The sequence below is a fragment of the Aspergillus novofumigatus genome, assembly GCF_002847465.1.
Source record: "Aspergillus novofumigatus IBT 16806 chromosome Unknown P174scaffold_2, whole genome shotgun sequence".
Taxonomy (NCBI): domain Eukaryota; kingdom Fungi; phylum Ascomycota; class Eurotiomycetes; order Eurotiales; family Aspergillaceae; genus Aspergillus; species Aspergillus novofumigatus.
In genome coordinates this window covers 2,158,572-2,173,045 of record NW_020194275.1, presented here as the reverse complement: position 1 = coordinate 2,173,045, position 14,474 = coordinate 2,158,572, and the positions used below count along the sequence as shown (strand labels likewise).

General features: G+C 51.2%; 4 protein-coding genes across 4 annotated transcripts; 1 reads left to right on the top strand and 3 right to left on the bottom strand.

The window, feature by feature from the left end:
• Positions 1-2,040: 2,040 nt before the first annotated feature.
• Positions 2,041-5,598, top strand: P174DRAFT_97203 (PAP/25A associated domain family). Its single transcript, XM_024832503.1, has 4 exons — positions 2,041-2,600; positions 2,653-2,724; positions 2,779-2,997; positions 3,062-5,598. Exons 1-4 carry the CDS (start codon positions 2,315-2,317, stop codon positions 5,509-5,511), a joined length of 3,027 nt encoding a protein of 1,008 aa, XP_024685636.1. The 5' UTR covers positions 2,041-2,314; the 3' UTR covers positions 5,512-5,598.
• A 1,148-nt stretch (positions 5,599-6,746) lies between these two features.
• erg1 (squalene monooxygenase erg1) lies at positions 6,747-8,850 on the bottom strand. Its single transcript, XM_024832504.1, has 3 exons — positions 8,643-8,850; positions 7,298-8,554; positions 6,747-7,241 (listed from the first exon to the last, which is right to left on the bottom strand). The coding sequence occupies exons 2-3, from the start codon at positions 8,472-8,474 to the stop codon at positions 6,946-6,948; spliced, it is 1,473 nt and encodes a 490-aa protein (XP_024685635.1). The 5' UTR covers positions 8,475-8,554; positions 8,643-8,850; the 3' UTR covers positions 6,747-6,945.
• A 38-nt stretch (positions 8,851-8,888) lies between these two features.
• P174DRAFT_438816 (pentatricopeptide repeat protein) lies at positions 8,889-12,052 on the bottom strand. Its single transcript, XM_024826636.1, has one exon. The coding sequence runs from the start codon at positions 11,896-11,898 to the stop codon at positions 9,088-9,090; it is 2,811 nt and encodes a 936-aa protein (XP_024685634.1). The 5' UTR covers positions 11,899-12,052; the 3' UTR covers positions 8,889-9,087.
• Positions 12,053-12,336: 284 nt separating this feature from the next.
• Positions 12,337-14,246, bottom strand: P174DRAFT_438815 (putative tetracycline-efflux transporter). The gene has a single exon (XM_024826635.1). It carries the CDS (start codon positions 14,033-14,035, stop codon positions 12,581-12,583), a length of 1,455 nt encoding a protein of 484 aa, XP_024685633.1. The 5' UTR covers positions 14,036-14,246; the 3' UTR covers positions 12,337-12,580.
• Between the last annotated feature and the right edge of the window lie 228 nt (positions 14,247-14,474).

Below are 14,474 nucleotides of genomic sequence, written 5' to 3'. Positions count from 1 at the left end.
AGAACGCTAGTGTTTCCTATGGAGTACTATGTGATATATCGCAAATTTGCCCTGACAGAATCCTTATTTCTCAATCGGGCATTGAAATGAAATCAAAGGACACGCAGAAGGTGATTGGAAAGATCTTCATGTACGATGCAAGGCGAAAGAGAGGATGCTGGACGCCACTGCAGAGGATGAGCATCACCGTGTTCCCGTTGGCGCTTGTCATCGGTCAAGACCAACGACCCTAAGGTAGAGCAACGGTAACACGTGCCCGCACCCTAGACACATCCGGACCAGGGCCGAGCCAGGTCCTCGAGGACTTTGGCTAGTCTTTGATGAGGTCCGAATATCGCGGGGCAGAAAGGAGAGGGGATGATCAATAATGGAAAGTACCTAGTTGGAATTACTAAGGTACTATTGATAGTGAACCAGCCAGGATCTTGTCTCCCAACATAAACAAAGAACAAGAGCAAAGACATCGAGAGAGTCTCGGATAATAAATCACATTAGGTCTTATCATGTTCAGAGTAACTTATTAATTAATAACTTATTCACAGCAGTAGCATTGAGGGGCAGGCCACCTGTAATATCTCGAGACTGATGGTTTTCGCGAAGTGGAAACCCTGTAGTATCTAGATCTTAGAGTACCTTCGTGGTATTAATCTTCAAACGGAAACTTCAAGGCTACTTAGACACGAGAAAGGAGGCAAACTGCATTACCTATGCACCGAGCATCGAAGTAACCCCTGATGTCGGGGAGTAATTAACTGCCTCAGGCAGAGGTGTGATGTGGGCTCAATAATGATAAAGGGAAACAATAATAACAAAACATCCATTGAAGCAGGAGCTAATCAATACCTGCCTTATTATTCTTCAAGACTCTTCAGTCTCCCAGTTACTCCCATGCACCTGCCATAGTCAGAGAGCAGACAATAGGATTTGTATACTCCTTAACAGGATTGAGCGAGACCTGTCATCTATCTATTTGGGATTGAACCCAAACAGAAACGAGCGTTCCCCATCAACTACAGCAACACGTTCCGTTGTCCCTTTCTTTCTGAAACTCCCGATATTTCTCTTTATTCTGTCTCCAGTTTCCTTTCATTTCACCTTCATATTCCCCTTTTGAAATTGCCTTTTTGGACAGTTCTCTGCACCTGGAATTGGTGGAATCTATCGACGCCCACACGGCCTATTGTCGGCTGTGCCACTGGCCTTACCGTTGTACGCTGAGTTGAATGCCCCCTGGCTCAGGCTCACCACCTCATTCCCCTCCCGCGCGCTGCCTTTCCCCGTCGAATCCTCAGCAACCTGTGCGAAACCCGCAGTACCCCGATCAGGAACAAAAAATCCGTTCAGGCTGGTCCTTTACTTGATACCAAGAGGATTTCGCTTTCTTCTGTACAATATTTTCTTTCTTGTTCTAAGTTGTGTGGCCCTTTGGAGAGCGCGTGCTTCCTGGTTAAGCGTGGTTCGCCCTCCCCCCTAAAAAAAGCTCCCTCTATCTATTTAGACGATCGATGCGCAGTCATCGAGCCCCGACATTCCCGATCGACCGCAAAGGAACACCAACTCATTCGCTCCCATTCGCATCCTATTGAATTTTCGGCTCATCGTCTGCTTGGAAAATTTTTGCTAGGGTTATATCGTCACCAACGGATACGCATTGTTCGTCGTTCGCGGGTAGCGCAGCGAAAAATCCGATTTTGCTGACCCAGCTCGCCTGTCGGTCTCTACGTTGGGCCTTTTTGTTCTCCCCTGGGCTGTTCGCCTTCTTCATAGATTCGTGTACCGTCTGCTGAACACGAGCTGTTATTGGGAACAATCGGCAATCGTATATTACTCGCTGGGTGGCTTGCTTCTGGTTGCAAAGTCGGTTCGAAGTCGAATCGGTCCGGAGTTGCGGGAAGAGGTTCGCACACTAGGCGTCCAATTCTCTCAACAACGGCCCCCTCAAATCTTCTGTTGGAGCCGACGTTGCTCGACGACGTTGGAGTAGTATCTATATGATCTCAGATACCTATGAGAATGCTAAATTCTCCTCGACCACAGGTGGAAAGTCTCCGATAGCGTTGGGAAAGCCTTCCACCATGCCGTGGAACTTGTCCACCGATACCTCTACAGAGGCAAATTCTCGTCCTCCCCTAGCCTCACAACAGTCGAATTCCCTCCCTTCCACCCCATATCAACATACGCGCAATCTTTCGTTCCACTCGAGGACGCCGTCCCCCCTCACGGAAGCACGTCGCCACGCTCGACCCACTCCGAGTCAATACACTTTCCTCCGTCGTTACGAAAGCCGTTCGCAGGTTGCAAATACGAAACAGCTATGGCCTTTTTTCGACGGAGGATGCCTTATACAATAGGTGCTGATCTGTTACCGGAGGAAAAGGAAGGTCTCAAAGAGCGGCTTGAAGCAGAGGAGGAGAAGAGACTGACTAAGGATATGTTGGAGGTATACGATCGTTTATTACCGTCAGCGGAGAGCGACGACCGACGGCGTCAGCTGGTTCGAAAGTTGGAGAAACTCTTCAATGATCAGTGGCCAGGTCACGATATTAAGGTTCATGTCTTCGGGTCGTCTGGGAATAAGCTCTGCTCAAGCGATTCAGACGGTGAGTGTTCATGGTGCATAGTCCGGAATTTTTGAAGACTGACTTGTAGCAGTGGACATATGTATAACAACGACATATAAAGAGCTGGAACACGTGTGTCTGCTCGCTGAAGTTCTCGCAAAACGTAAGGTGTCTTAGGCTGATGTTCATTGCCACCATTCACTGACAATGCCCGCAGATGGAATGGAAAGGGTCGTTTGTGTTTCACATGCGAAAGTCCCAATCGTGAAGATCTGGGATCCGGAGCTACGTCTTGCGTGTGATATGAATGTCAACAACACTTTGGCGTTGGAAAATACGCGTATGGTGCGAACGTATGTCGAAATCGACGAGCGTGTTCGGCCTTTGGCCATGATCGTCAAATACTGGACAAAACGGAGGATCCTCAACGATGCAGGTAAGTTTTGCCCCGTTCCGAGCAGGCATCCTCGTGAAATATCGTGGTAACAATTCTGCTGTAGGCCTTGGAGGCACATTAAGTTCCTATACCTGGATCTGCCTGATTATCAATTTCCTGCAAACACGGGAACCTCCCGTGCTCCCGAGTCTCCAGGCACGACCTCACAAGAAACGAGTGACGACAGACGGCCTAGTTTGCTCATTCGACGATGATCTTAGCTCCCTCGTGGGGTATGGGCGAAAAAACAAGCAGACGCTCGGGGAGCTGCTCTTCCAATTCTTCAGGTATTATGGCCATGAGCTCGACTATGAGAAGTACGTGATATCCGTGCGGGAAGGCAAGTTGATATCGAAAGAGGAGAAGGGGTGGCACCTTCTCCAGAATAATCGTCTCTGCGTCGAAGAGCCATTCAACACGTCGAGGAATCTGGGCAATACAGCGGATGACACGTCATTTCGAGGCGTCCATATGGAGTTGCGTAGGGCTTTCAAGGCAGTGTCCGAGGGCAACCTCGAGGATTGCTGTGAGCAGTATGAATACCCGCCTGAGGAAGAGCGATCATGGGAGCGACCGCCTCCTCAACCACGACCTACGTTGACGGCTCCGCCGCAACCTTCCCGGGGCGGCCGTGGAGGTCGTGGAGGGCGCCATTCGAATCACTACACACGCGGTGGCCATTCCGGAGGCCGCCGTTCATCGAATACACCGAACAAGCCCAACGGTTTCCGCCAGCTGAATCCCGGCATGAGTGCTACGGAACTATCTCTACAGGCGCAGCACGCACAGTACCTGTTGCACGATCACCTGTACCAGCAAATCCAAATCCTGCAAGCACAGGAGCAGGAATTGCGACTGCAATTGCAAAACCAGGCGCTGCTCACAGGGAGGCCCCCTCCAGTGCTCATCCGCCAGCCGTTCATACAGTTTCCCATTCCTCAGCAGCAACAGCCGCAGCCTGAATCGATTGTAGATGATGGGTCTCGGTCTAGGTCCGGGACTCATCCGCCTATCAGCGCGAATCTACGTCCGCACGCGTACAACAATTCCACCTATCTTCCGGTCGCTGTCACTCCCCTACAGGGTAGTAGCACGAATCCGCCGTCGCCCTCTGCCGCATCTGCTCTTCCCGAGCTCCGACGTACACCGCGTCGCCAGTCCATAGCAAATGGCTCTCCTGGTCGGTCACTCAGGGCACAGTCACAGCCGGCACGACCTGTGAACTCCCCGGCTCTCCCGAGCTTTGCTCCGCTGTATTCCGTCTCTCAGCCTGTCGACAATTCCGTTCTCCCAAAACAGCGCAATAATTCTGTATCTCCCCCGGAGGGGAATCAGAGCGAGGACGAGAATCCCTTTATGCCCAGCAGTCTCCCTAACGTGTCCCGTACACCGTATCTGGATGAAAACCGACCGTCTGAGTACATGGGGTACTATTTGGCAACTTCTCCGCAATTGCAAATGTATCATCAGAATGCCATGCTATCGCCCTTGTCAGCCCCGGTAGGTCTGGCACTCCAGAATGGCAGCATTCTGCCGTTTGTTGGAGCCCCGCAGGAATACATGTCCACGATACCTACCAACGAGACCTTTGGCTCACCCCCTGAGAGCAGTGTTGCGCCCTCTGCCAAGCCCGCGTCGTCATATCAGAGAGCCACTCCTCGACCAGTGTCCTCTCACGACCGGAACGGCCCTCTGATAGTCGATGGCTCCGTCCCTTTGAGTGAACAGCGCAGTTCGGTTTCCGGAGAGGCTTATGATCAGTACGCCACTATGAGCCACTGTACTTCTGCGTCTGACGATCTCAACACGGACACCCCCGCCAGCATCTCCGACTCGCTTTCCCAGGACTACCAGGACAATAGCTCAGTCGAGATCGATCAATCAGCGTACTTTACCAGGCAGACGATTGATACTCCCAAGTCAGGAAATGCAACGGACGTCCGTGTCAATGGGCACCACGGGAAGCCTGGTCTACTCTCAAGCAGGTTGCAAAATCTCCATGTTTCCAATGGAGACAAAGTCGCCGACACCTCACCCAGGTCTAGCCCAGAAAGATTCAAAGGCGTTCAGCCGCGTCATGAGTTATCGGATCAGGATGGCTCTCGCTCCAAGCAATCTGGCCTAGAAAGAGGACTGCCTCCGTCGGGGACGTCACCGGCAGCGGATCCGAATGGGCCGTCAGCCATTGGCAAACGTCGCTCGAATAATGCGGATTCCTCCGACAAATCAAACGCTGTTACCCACAAGACGAAGCCTAAGAACCGTCATGACGGTCCACACAACATCTCTTCTGGACCCGCGGATAGCAAGGAACGGCACATTGCCCATGCGCCTCGCAAGCCCAACGGTATCAATGCGTCGACTCTTGATTCAGTTAGCAATCATGGAAGCAATGGATGGCAGACAACCAAGAAAAAGCAGAAAAAGAATGCCAAGCCAATTGAGCCCCGATCTGGCTTCCATGCGGGTGCTGAGCCTCTACCTGCGGACGAGTCGTTGAGGAAAGGCGGATGAGCAACGCAAAATGATCTCCCGCTTTTGCTTCGAAGTTCCTCAGCCTCTATCCACTCCGGTATTATGGACCCAGGTCTCTGAGTCAACCTGGACCGCGGCGTCCTTTCTGCGGACCATCTCAAATTGACCCGTCACCGAGCGTTTATATCACCATCCGGCACCTGTACAGCACCTATGAAGGAGTTCCCGTTTGGCTCGTCGATTAAAGGGAAATTGCTGCTTGGATTTACCTTTTCGGGAGAGCTATCATTTCTGTATAAAAGAGGCGGTGTCCTCGACGTTGTCTTGATTTTTGCGGACTGTTCCAGCTCAACTGACCTGGTATATTGCTTCGCTTTCCTCTTTTCCTGAGTTTGCGATCGTCTTCGCTCGTCTTCTATTTTCCCGTTCACTTGTCGGCGTTTACAAGGTCAGACTGCCTTTTGGCAGTCTTGAAGTCTATCCGTGGATTGCTTGCGGGATTTGCATAATTGCATACGACATCTGCGTCTGTTTGTTGCATTTGATTCTTCGACATGTTGACGTTTCTAACCTCGGCCATGTCCCTTGGAGTTGACCATATCTCCCTCGGATTGTCATTTGCGCCTTTTTAGTTGTCTCTGTGGTTCAGTGTCGGTCCACTTTGCATGCGGGCTATGCATTTTCCTTTCGTCGTCTTCTGTTTCTATTTACGTTTACCAAAAAAAGAGCAGGGGACATACAACAAATATTACGACCAACCAAAAACATTCATACAGTGGATTGAATGAGCTTGTCCGATGCACAGAGCCAGTGAAGAGTCTGGTTACCTGGTTTTCTTTTTTCCATTTCATTCTGTTTTGCCTGTTTAAACCGTGGTCGGCTTGGTTTTCGTGGTTGCTTTCCAATCGGCATTATCATCATGATCGTCTATACCATCATAGCAGGGAGCCAGGCGAGTGGGTCAGTGTACACTTTTTCCGTTTGTGTTTCGTGTCTCCGAAAGAATTTGCGTTTTTGTGTGTGTGTGTATGTGTGTGCGTCAGATATTATGCCAGTCAGGATGGACAATGAATAAATGTGGAAATTTGGAGATTGTATAGAAAGCAGATCAATGAAGGTTGATCAGCCAGGGACCTTGGTTCTATAGCTCTTCTTTTCCCGAATTGTATACACGGAACGTATATACATCAATGACGTCCATACAGAGCGTAACAATAGCCTCTTGAGGATATCTTCGTTAGAAGTAGCAGAACACGCAAGCCAGAAAGGGGATTGTCGGAGAGTCAAAGCACAAGAAAGAAGTATGAGGACATAAGGTAAATAAGTAATTACATAAGATGGACGAATCCGAACCGAATTAGAAATCCTTATCAACATAAGAGGAAAACATGGATAAGAAGGGAGATGAAGCGCGGGTGTGCTGAAAGACAGAGTCCCGCTAGCGTCTACTAATCATGATATCAAATGGGTTGCTCAGCAGAAAGCCTCAATTAGCATGTATGGGAAGATGACGACGCAGGCTGTCCAGAAGGTCATGATGCATTTGAAGAGGGCGACGGGGAAGAGGTAGGGTGGGTATTCGCGGAGGAGGACCCAGAGGGAGAGGATGGCGACGGAGAAGAAATGGACGAAAAGGACGGAGGGCTTTTTGATGAGGCCGCCGAGGAGGCCTGCGGGGCCGTCGATGAGTCCCAGCTGGAAATAACGGAAGCAGCCGCGTTGGAGGGCTCGGAGGTATTGGTCTGTTGATGCGATGTTAATTAACTGCGCTTCAGTGCAATCAATGGTGAGTGAGCGAGGAGGGGATAGGGGGAGATGAACGCACCATTTGCGGCGAATAGAGCGTATAGCGCTTGTGCGAGGATGTTGATGACGGAAGCCGACTTCTTTCTCTCCCAGTGGAAGGTCGAGAGCTGCTTCACGACTCGCTTCGTGTCGCCCAGATTGGGGACCTTCTCTGGGCTCAGGAGATCGCGCAGCGTCACGACATCATTGAAGGCGACCGTCATTCCGCCTCCTGTCAATGGGTGTCGCATGTTCAGGGCATCACCGAGTATCACCAGGCCCGGAGTCTTGTTCGTCGCGGCGGGGAGGAAGGAGTTCGGCATAGATCGCAGCTGGCCTTGTTCCAAGGCGGCAATGAAGGCTGGCTGCACGGATTCAGGAAGGGCAGGGAGGACGACGTTGCGCATGTGGCTCTTCACACCACCATTCTTGACGGACGCTGATGGGAGGTTTTCGGGAATGTCAACGAGGATGCGGGTCTCGTGTGTGCCGATCTGGTACAGGAGGATCGGGGCATTATCGCTCAGCAAAACATGCCCATAGTAAGGCTTCGGGAGGTTCGTATCGATCAGCTCGAGACCCCAGAACCTCGAGCGAACCTTGGGGGTATGCGGGTGATGTTGCTTGCGGAATTTGGAGGCGTAGCCATCAGCAACGACGGTGAGGTGGCCAAAGTAGCAAGCGCGGACATTATCCTTGGACGTGCACTCGACACCGAGAACCTGCTGGGTGTGCGAGCAAGTGACCAGGTCCGTCGCCTTGGTCTCAACAACACTGACATTGGGGCATGCCATGGCGGCCTCGCGCAGCTTCATCACAAACCGGCCGTGGTGAAAGCAGCGGCCCTCCGGCGGGGGCGCCGTGGGCGTAGGCTTCGGGTAGGGGATTGTCACGGGGTCTTTGAAATACGAAACATAATAGCCCTCCACGGGAATCGAGTCTATGCCCTCCAGACACTCGCGGAGACCGAGCTTCTCCAAAGCTTGTACACCGCCAGGCTGTAACAATTCGCCCACAATGCGATCTGGCTCTTTCAATGAGGCTTCCAGGAGAATGACACTCCGCCCCTGTCGTCCTAATGCGACTGCCAGCGCGCAGCCCAGAATTCCTGCACCTATAATCACGACATCGGCATGGTTGTGTTTGAGTCGGCGGGCTTCGGCCGTATCTAAGGAGGGAGATTTGGTGGCATGGCCGTTGATCGGAGCGGTAGCCATGGTGCGGAGGGAATTCGGTCAGCAAAATCGATGGAATCGAGGGAATTGGTGAGAAGCACGGTGCATATTTTTCCCCTCCTCTGAGCGACAGCGAGTCGGCGGCAGGGTAAGCAATTGATTAAGAGGATGGGATGGCGGAGATAGAAAAAGATCGGAGACTTAACTTACCTTAAGTGTTTTTATTGGAAAGGGGCCAAGAGCGGGCAGTGGCGTGACATGTGAAAGACTGGCTTTCCTCTCTCCGCTGTGCTAGATTCTTATTGGTGAGAGAAATCCAGGAACACCGTATGATCAATGAAAGGACCGGAAAAGACCATCTTCTGGTCTGATCTGATCCGATCGATTACAATGACTATCATTGGATACCATTCGGCGTTGTTGCCTGCAAAAGGAGCAAGGGGGTTTCGGCCATATCCGTGATATTTGCATCCAATCTCATCATCTCTATTCTATTTCCGATGAGTAGTAATGGCAGTAATAAACCGCACAATAGAGTAAAATACAGAGTGTCAATAGTATATATACAGTCGCTGAGCCTATCGCATGATCCAATAAAAAGTTTCAGCCAGAAGTTGCAATTGCAATCACCCCCTAGATGGTATCAGACCGGTCGTCATAAACCCGCCTCTTTCCGATGAGAACGACGATCCTCGTTCCATCGAGCAGCAATAGAGTTCGGGTCATTGTCAATCCTACCCAGCACTGCCTCCAACTCGTATTCTTCGTCCCATCCCTTCACCGTCTCGCGGACATCGGACTGGTTGAACAGACGTCGCGCGTCAAGAGGTTGCTTCAACTGTTGTCTCGAAGACTGCTTCAGCGTAGCATCATGCTTGAGTTCCCATATCGGGGAGCACCCTTCGTTCTTCTCCTCGAGTAGATCGGCGATATAATGAAGGTATTCCAGCTGCTCAGGGGTGACAGGGCCGGCGGTGGCATCCACCGCGGAAGGTGGACTTAGAGTGCCCAAGATTCGGCGAACTTCCACCACAAAGTCACGATTGAGTGCGCTATCTCGTGACAAAGCAGTAAGAATACACCATCGTAAGCCTAGAATGTTGTTTGTCGCGGCGAAGGCGCGAGCGAACATCTTCATGCAAACCCCGTCAAAGGTCGCTGCAAATCTATAGCGGGACATGTACACGGCCGTCAGAAGCTCCAGGGCCATTTCCGGCTTATGTTGGGAGATCAAGCGGCGGCTTGTCGCGACGGTAAGGTGGTGCTTGACCTTCATGTGTTTCGTAGACCAACAAAGCTGGTAGAAGCGTAGGACTGCCATCTGGACAATGTGGCCAGTTGCATCCTCATCGACCGCCATGACTTGACGGAAGAAGATAGGAGAGAAGCGGACAAGGTGACGGATACTCCGCCATTCAGTCTCGATGAGAGTACGCGCTGCACTGAGACCGTCTTCAAGCAAAGTCGCTATGACCGCCAATTCAACGTGAAGCTGCCTCATCTGGAACCGGGCATTCTTAGCATTTTGGAAACACCTCAATGCTTCCTTCAGCTTTCCAGCGTGCAAATAATGTGCCATCTGCTTATGGAGTTTCTGATATTGGTCTACAGGTTTTGACGGTGTCGTCTCTTGCATCGTTCTCTGGTACCACGATAGTGGATTTTGTGTATATGGCATGCTGTTGACTTCCGGCAAGGGGAATGACTGTTGGTCATAGCCCATAATACGTTGAGACGTGGAGCTGTGCCCGTACTTCACACGCGCTGCCTGCAGCATTTGCCAGAACCCCACTGGTGCTCCTTCCAATGCGAGGCGACGAGACCGTAGTATCTCCAAGAATTGCTGCTCGTTTATGGGGATGTTCCACGATCGTTGCTTCGCCATACTTGTGAATTCAGCAATCATATCCTTGTCCCCTTTCTCCACAAAGGCCTCCAGGATGTGCTTGTAGAGCACGCGGTCGGGGACGATGTCAAATTTATCGAGGTACCGGAAGACAAAATTGCGAATCTCAATTCCCGAATGGGAGACCCAGTACTCGAGGAATATTCGATCAAAAATTGGAAGAAAATCTCGCCGGCGTCTCGTCAGCTTGAGCCTGTGCATCGCTTGTAGTCCCGCGTCGACTCCCTCCCAGTCACAGTTCAGAGCCTTGGCGTACACCAATAGGCCCTGTGTTCGGCAACGAAGAGGGAGCCCATATAGCGTCGTCATATCATGAACCAGAGCTTCGGCATCGGCAACTCGCCCAAATTCAACATATGCCTTGATCACCGGGTTGAACAGTTTGTCGCTAGGCTGTTTTTCGAACTTTGGAAGAATTGTCAAAATCTTCTTTAACTGCCCGTTTAACAACTCGATACTTCTTGTCTTCCTCCAAAGGCCGGAAAGATAGGCTCCGCACAAGCCACAATCACGGTCATGTGGTAGATTCCGCAAGAGGAACCATTTCGCAGTGGTGAGTCGGTGGGATTCAAGCAGACTCCGCAGCACAACGTCCACCATCTCCGGAGGGCAAGGGAACTTGCGCATGTATCGCGTATAAACACTCGCAACTGACTCAATGCAACCCTTCTTCGCCAAAGCCAGCATCAACGTCTTCCACATCTCAGGTGTGATCTTATCCACCTCTTCGAGCCGCTCAAATAGACTTCTGGCGATAAACACGTTGTCCTCTTTGCAGTTGACGAAGAATACCTTCGCAGCCATTTCCTTCCTGTCCGAAGATATGCCATTCAATAAGGCGGAATGTGCGCTCAGGAAAAATTGGGCCGCCTCGATGGGACGACCGCGGTCGAGTAGTTCCTGCATCCGTGTCGGGACAAGAACCTGGCTTTCACTCTGCGATTCCTCTCTCTCGGGTAATGCATCCGAAAGTTGCACCGACGAGCTGGCATGATTTGACTCTATAGCATTTTTCATCCGCTCCATGGCGTCCGCAACCCGGACCTGCCTGGCAGGAACAAAATCCCTTCGGCCCAAGCCACTCTCAAAACTCGGCCGTGATGTAAGCGCATCGACAAGTTGCGACCGGGCAGTTTCCAGGTAAGACTCTACCTGGACTGGCACCCGTGGATCCTCCATCCCCATGCCCGGACGTCGAAAGCCATCCTGGTGCAAAGCTACCACATCGTCATCCTGTGTAGCTTGCCCTTCTCGTATCTTCCTGTCCGCCTCCTTCAACGACGCCAGTCCCATGAACTCGCCCGCTTCCGCTGCTTCCATCATCCGGGCGAGTCGCTTCGCAGCAGATGTGGCATCGTAGTTGGGTGCGGAGGTCTGCAGGGCCCTTTTATTCTCGACAATGCGCTCGGCGACTCGGACTCGACGATGAACATCGTAGGTGATGGCTGCGACCGTGCAAAAACTGCCCACAGTCGAGCCTGCAAGAGCTAATCTACGCAGAACCCGGAGAGCATTTCGAGAGGGGACAGCCGGGGGGCTGTTGGTTGGTTTCGAGAGCATAGCAGTAGAACCTATTGCACCGCAGGCGGCGGGTTCTATGGGTATCACCTGTGAAGCATTGATATGAATAGTAAACCGAGATAAAGCTTAACTAATAAGGACAATGCCCGAAAGAAAAGTTGAGGGACGCCAATGGGCACAATTGGGTTGGGAGCTTCAACAGGGCAGTTTCGGTGGACTTTTCCTGAGCTCCAGCAGAAAGTTTGCATGCGGTGCGCTTGCAGGCTTTGTCGCGTGCCGTAGTCCTCCGATCGCTCTCCGGATCCAGCCAAGATCATACGACAACTACCAGCGTCGATAGTAGTAATTCGCTACATATATTCTCCTATTTTCCTACAATCCTTAAATCTGTATAATCGACGTCGGACACGAAAATTCATAGAGTGTCCCTTATTATACCTGTAGAGATTTCATCGTAACTAGCTCCTCTGAGCTCCATCGCGGACTTACTATGATATGATTTCAGTATTCAGGAACAATTGCTAATGGAGGTACTCCGAACGCCGAACCAAAAACGTACACATTATAGCAGAAGGTCTATCACTAATATCGCCTTATATATAATTCTAAGACCGTAAGAGAGTGTCCTCATCCAATTCCCCGTCTTCGTTCGCCTCATGTAGAGGACTGCTTGGCCGAGACTCGTCAATGGATACTGCATAGCGTTAGCATTTCGTATCTGCTAGGTGAAAGGGAATAGTGCCGAACCATTTGGTGTTATATAGAAACTACTGCAGATCGCCAAGAAAAACACAGCTGCCAGAGAAACGAAGACTGTTTGAGTAAATTTGCCCACTGTCAGGCTGTAGACGAGATTGCATAAAGTAGGCGCAATCACTCGAGCCAGAGCATGCAAGAGCCCTTTAGCTCCGAGTATTTGCCCGACTCGATCACGGGGCACGTGTTTGGTCAAGGACGATTGCAGCGTAGGCGTAGCTAGGCTTCCTAGAGCGGCGACAATGCCTGAAAGAGTCATAAGCGCACTGCTTCGTACAAGCGTATATCCCACATAGCCAAGAAAATCGAAAAAGATAGATATCTGTATAACCACAAGCTCCACCCTATTGGAGCCGGGGATAGCGCGCTGTTCGGCGGTACGCTTGTGGAAGATGCGTGTGACGATAGGATGCACCAAGAAAAGAACGAGCACGCGCGCAGTGCTGACGATCGAGATGAAGATGCTGGATTCGACATTTCCCCATCCAAACATGAATTCAGCATAAATGATCACAAGCTGGGCGGTCCCTAAGGCGACAGCAAATACGACTGTATCAATGGCAGCGAGAAGTATGATGTTTCTTCGCAGGGCAGGGCTTGCGCCCTTGCGGTTCGGAAAAAGAGAGCTGGGGCGTCCAACAGGCGGAAACAAAATGGAGAGTGGTGTGATGAGGTTCTTTGGGTTCAGATGCTGTAACCAAGAAGGAGAAACCAAGCCAGCAGTTTCCTTTTGAGTGAACCTCATCCGGTGTTTCTCTCTCGCAGCTTGCTGTTGCTCCTTTGGCAGCGATTCTGGAATGACGAGCAGAACCATGAAGAAGAATAGCGCATGGAAAGCCAAGCCAGCAGCGAAAATGTGTATTATCTCCCCGGTCTTCTTCAGGACGATCGCTGCAATGAGTGGCCCACACGCCAATCCAACGAAGAGAGCGCCGTGGAGATATCCAAACGCGACGCTACGTTTTTCTGGGGCAGTACAATCAGAAGCATAAGAGGTAGCAAGGGCCAAAATCGTGGTAAACGAGCCTCCAATGCCGTCCAGTAGAGCTCCTGCTAGGAGCAGGTTGATGGAAAATTGCTCTGGCCTGGCTGCTACAAGGACTGTGAGTGTTTCACCAAGCACAGCTCCCAGCGAGCTCAAAGCGATCAACTTTGTCCTGCCATAACGGTCTGACACATGACCGAGCCGCGGACTGACCAATGCGGATAGGATTCCTGCAATCAAATTGAGGTAGAGTTGGAATTGAGCCACGAGAGATTGCACCTCAGGCACCTGGCACTGGGGGTTGTCTTCCCCAATGATAACCGGCAGATACGTAAAGTTAGGATCCTGTGAAGCCTTCTTGGAAAGATAGTCCCTGCAAACGAGAGAGAGAATCAGATTGATCTTGGGGACGACAACACCAGCAAACCCTAGCATGTAGAGAAGCAGAAACGGAAACAACCAAAAGACCTAGAAAGAGATCAGAACGCGATGAATGGGTTTGAATCGGGAGCATTAGCTCAACGCACATGAGGCTGTCTGAAGAAACCCCAGCAGCTGGCCCCCTGGCCAGCTGCGTTCTGCTCCGCGCCTTCCGCATTTCCATGGCCTGCTAGTAACGGCGTTGTTTCGTGGACGCGCAATCGGACTGTGTCCTTGATACTATCATCTGAAGTGGTTCGAACACCAGAATTTGACGAGGCAGCTCTGGCGAGCAGCTGTGCATCAGCCTCAAAGGCTTCCTCGTTCTCCATCGCTGGCGATAAAGAAATTCAATAAAAGTGAGAAGTCTCCTAGGACCCGAGGTGGAATGAGGTTGAGATCCACATTCACGATAACCTTGGTGGCATTGATGATAACAATAAATTGGGAATCA

Bases quoted from the DNA above. Each gene is read 5' to 3' on its own strand.
- P174DRAFT_97203 (XM_024832503.1), top strand. From the start codon at position 2,315: ATGGCCTTTTTTCGACGGAGGATGCCTTATACAATAGGTGCTGATCTG. The intron at 2,725-2,778 runs GTAAGGTGTCTT...CAATGCCCGCAG, and splicing joins CGCTGAAGTTCTCGCAAAAC to ATGGAATGGAAAGGGTCGTT. The intron at 2,998-3,061 runs GTAAGTTTTGCC...ATTCTGCTGTAG, and splicing joins GAGGATCCTCAACGATGCAG to GCCTTGGAGGCACATTAAGT.
- erg1 (XM_024832504.1), bottom strand. From the start codon at position 8,474: ATGGCTACCGCTCCGATCAACGGCCATGCCACCAAATCTCCCTCCTTA. The intron at 7,242-7,297 runs GTGCGTTCATCT...ATTGCACTGAAG, and splicing joins CGCTCTATTCGCCGCAAATG to CGCAGTTAATTAACATCGCA.
- P174DRAFT_438816 (XM_024826636.1), bottom strand. From the start codon at position 11,898: ATGCTCTCGAAACCAACCAACAGCCCCCCGGCTGTCCCCTCTCGAAAT.
- P174DRAFT_438815 (XM_024826635.1), bottom strand. From the start codon at position 14,035: ATGCTAGGGTTTGCTGGTGTTGTCGTCCCCAAGATCAATCTGATTCTC.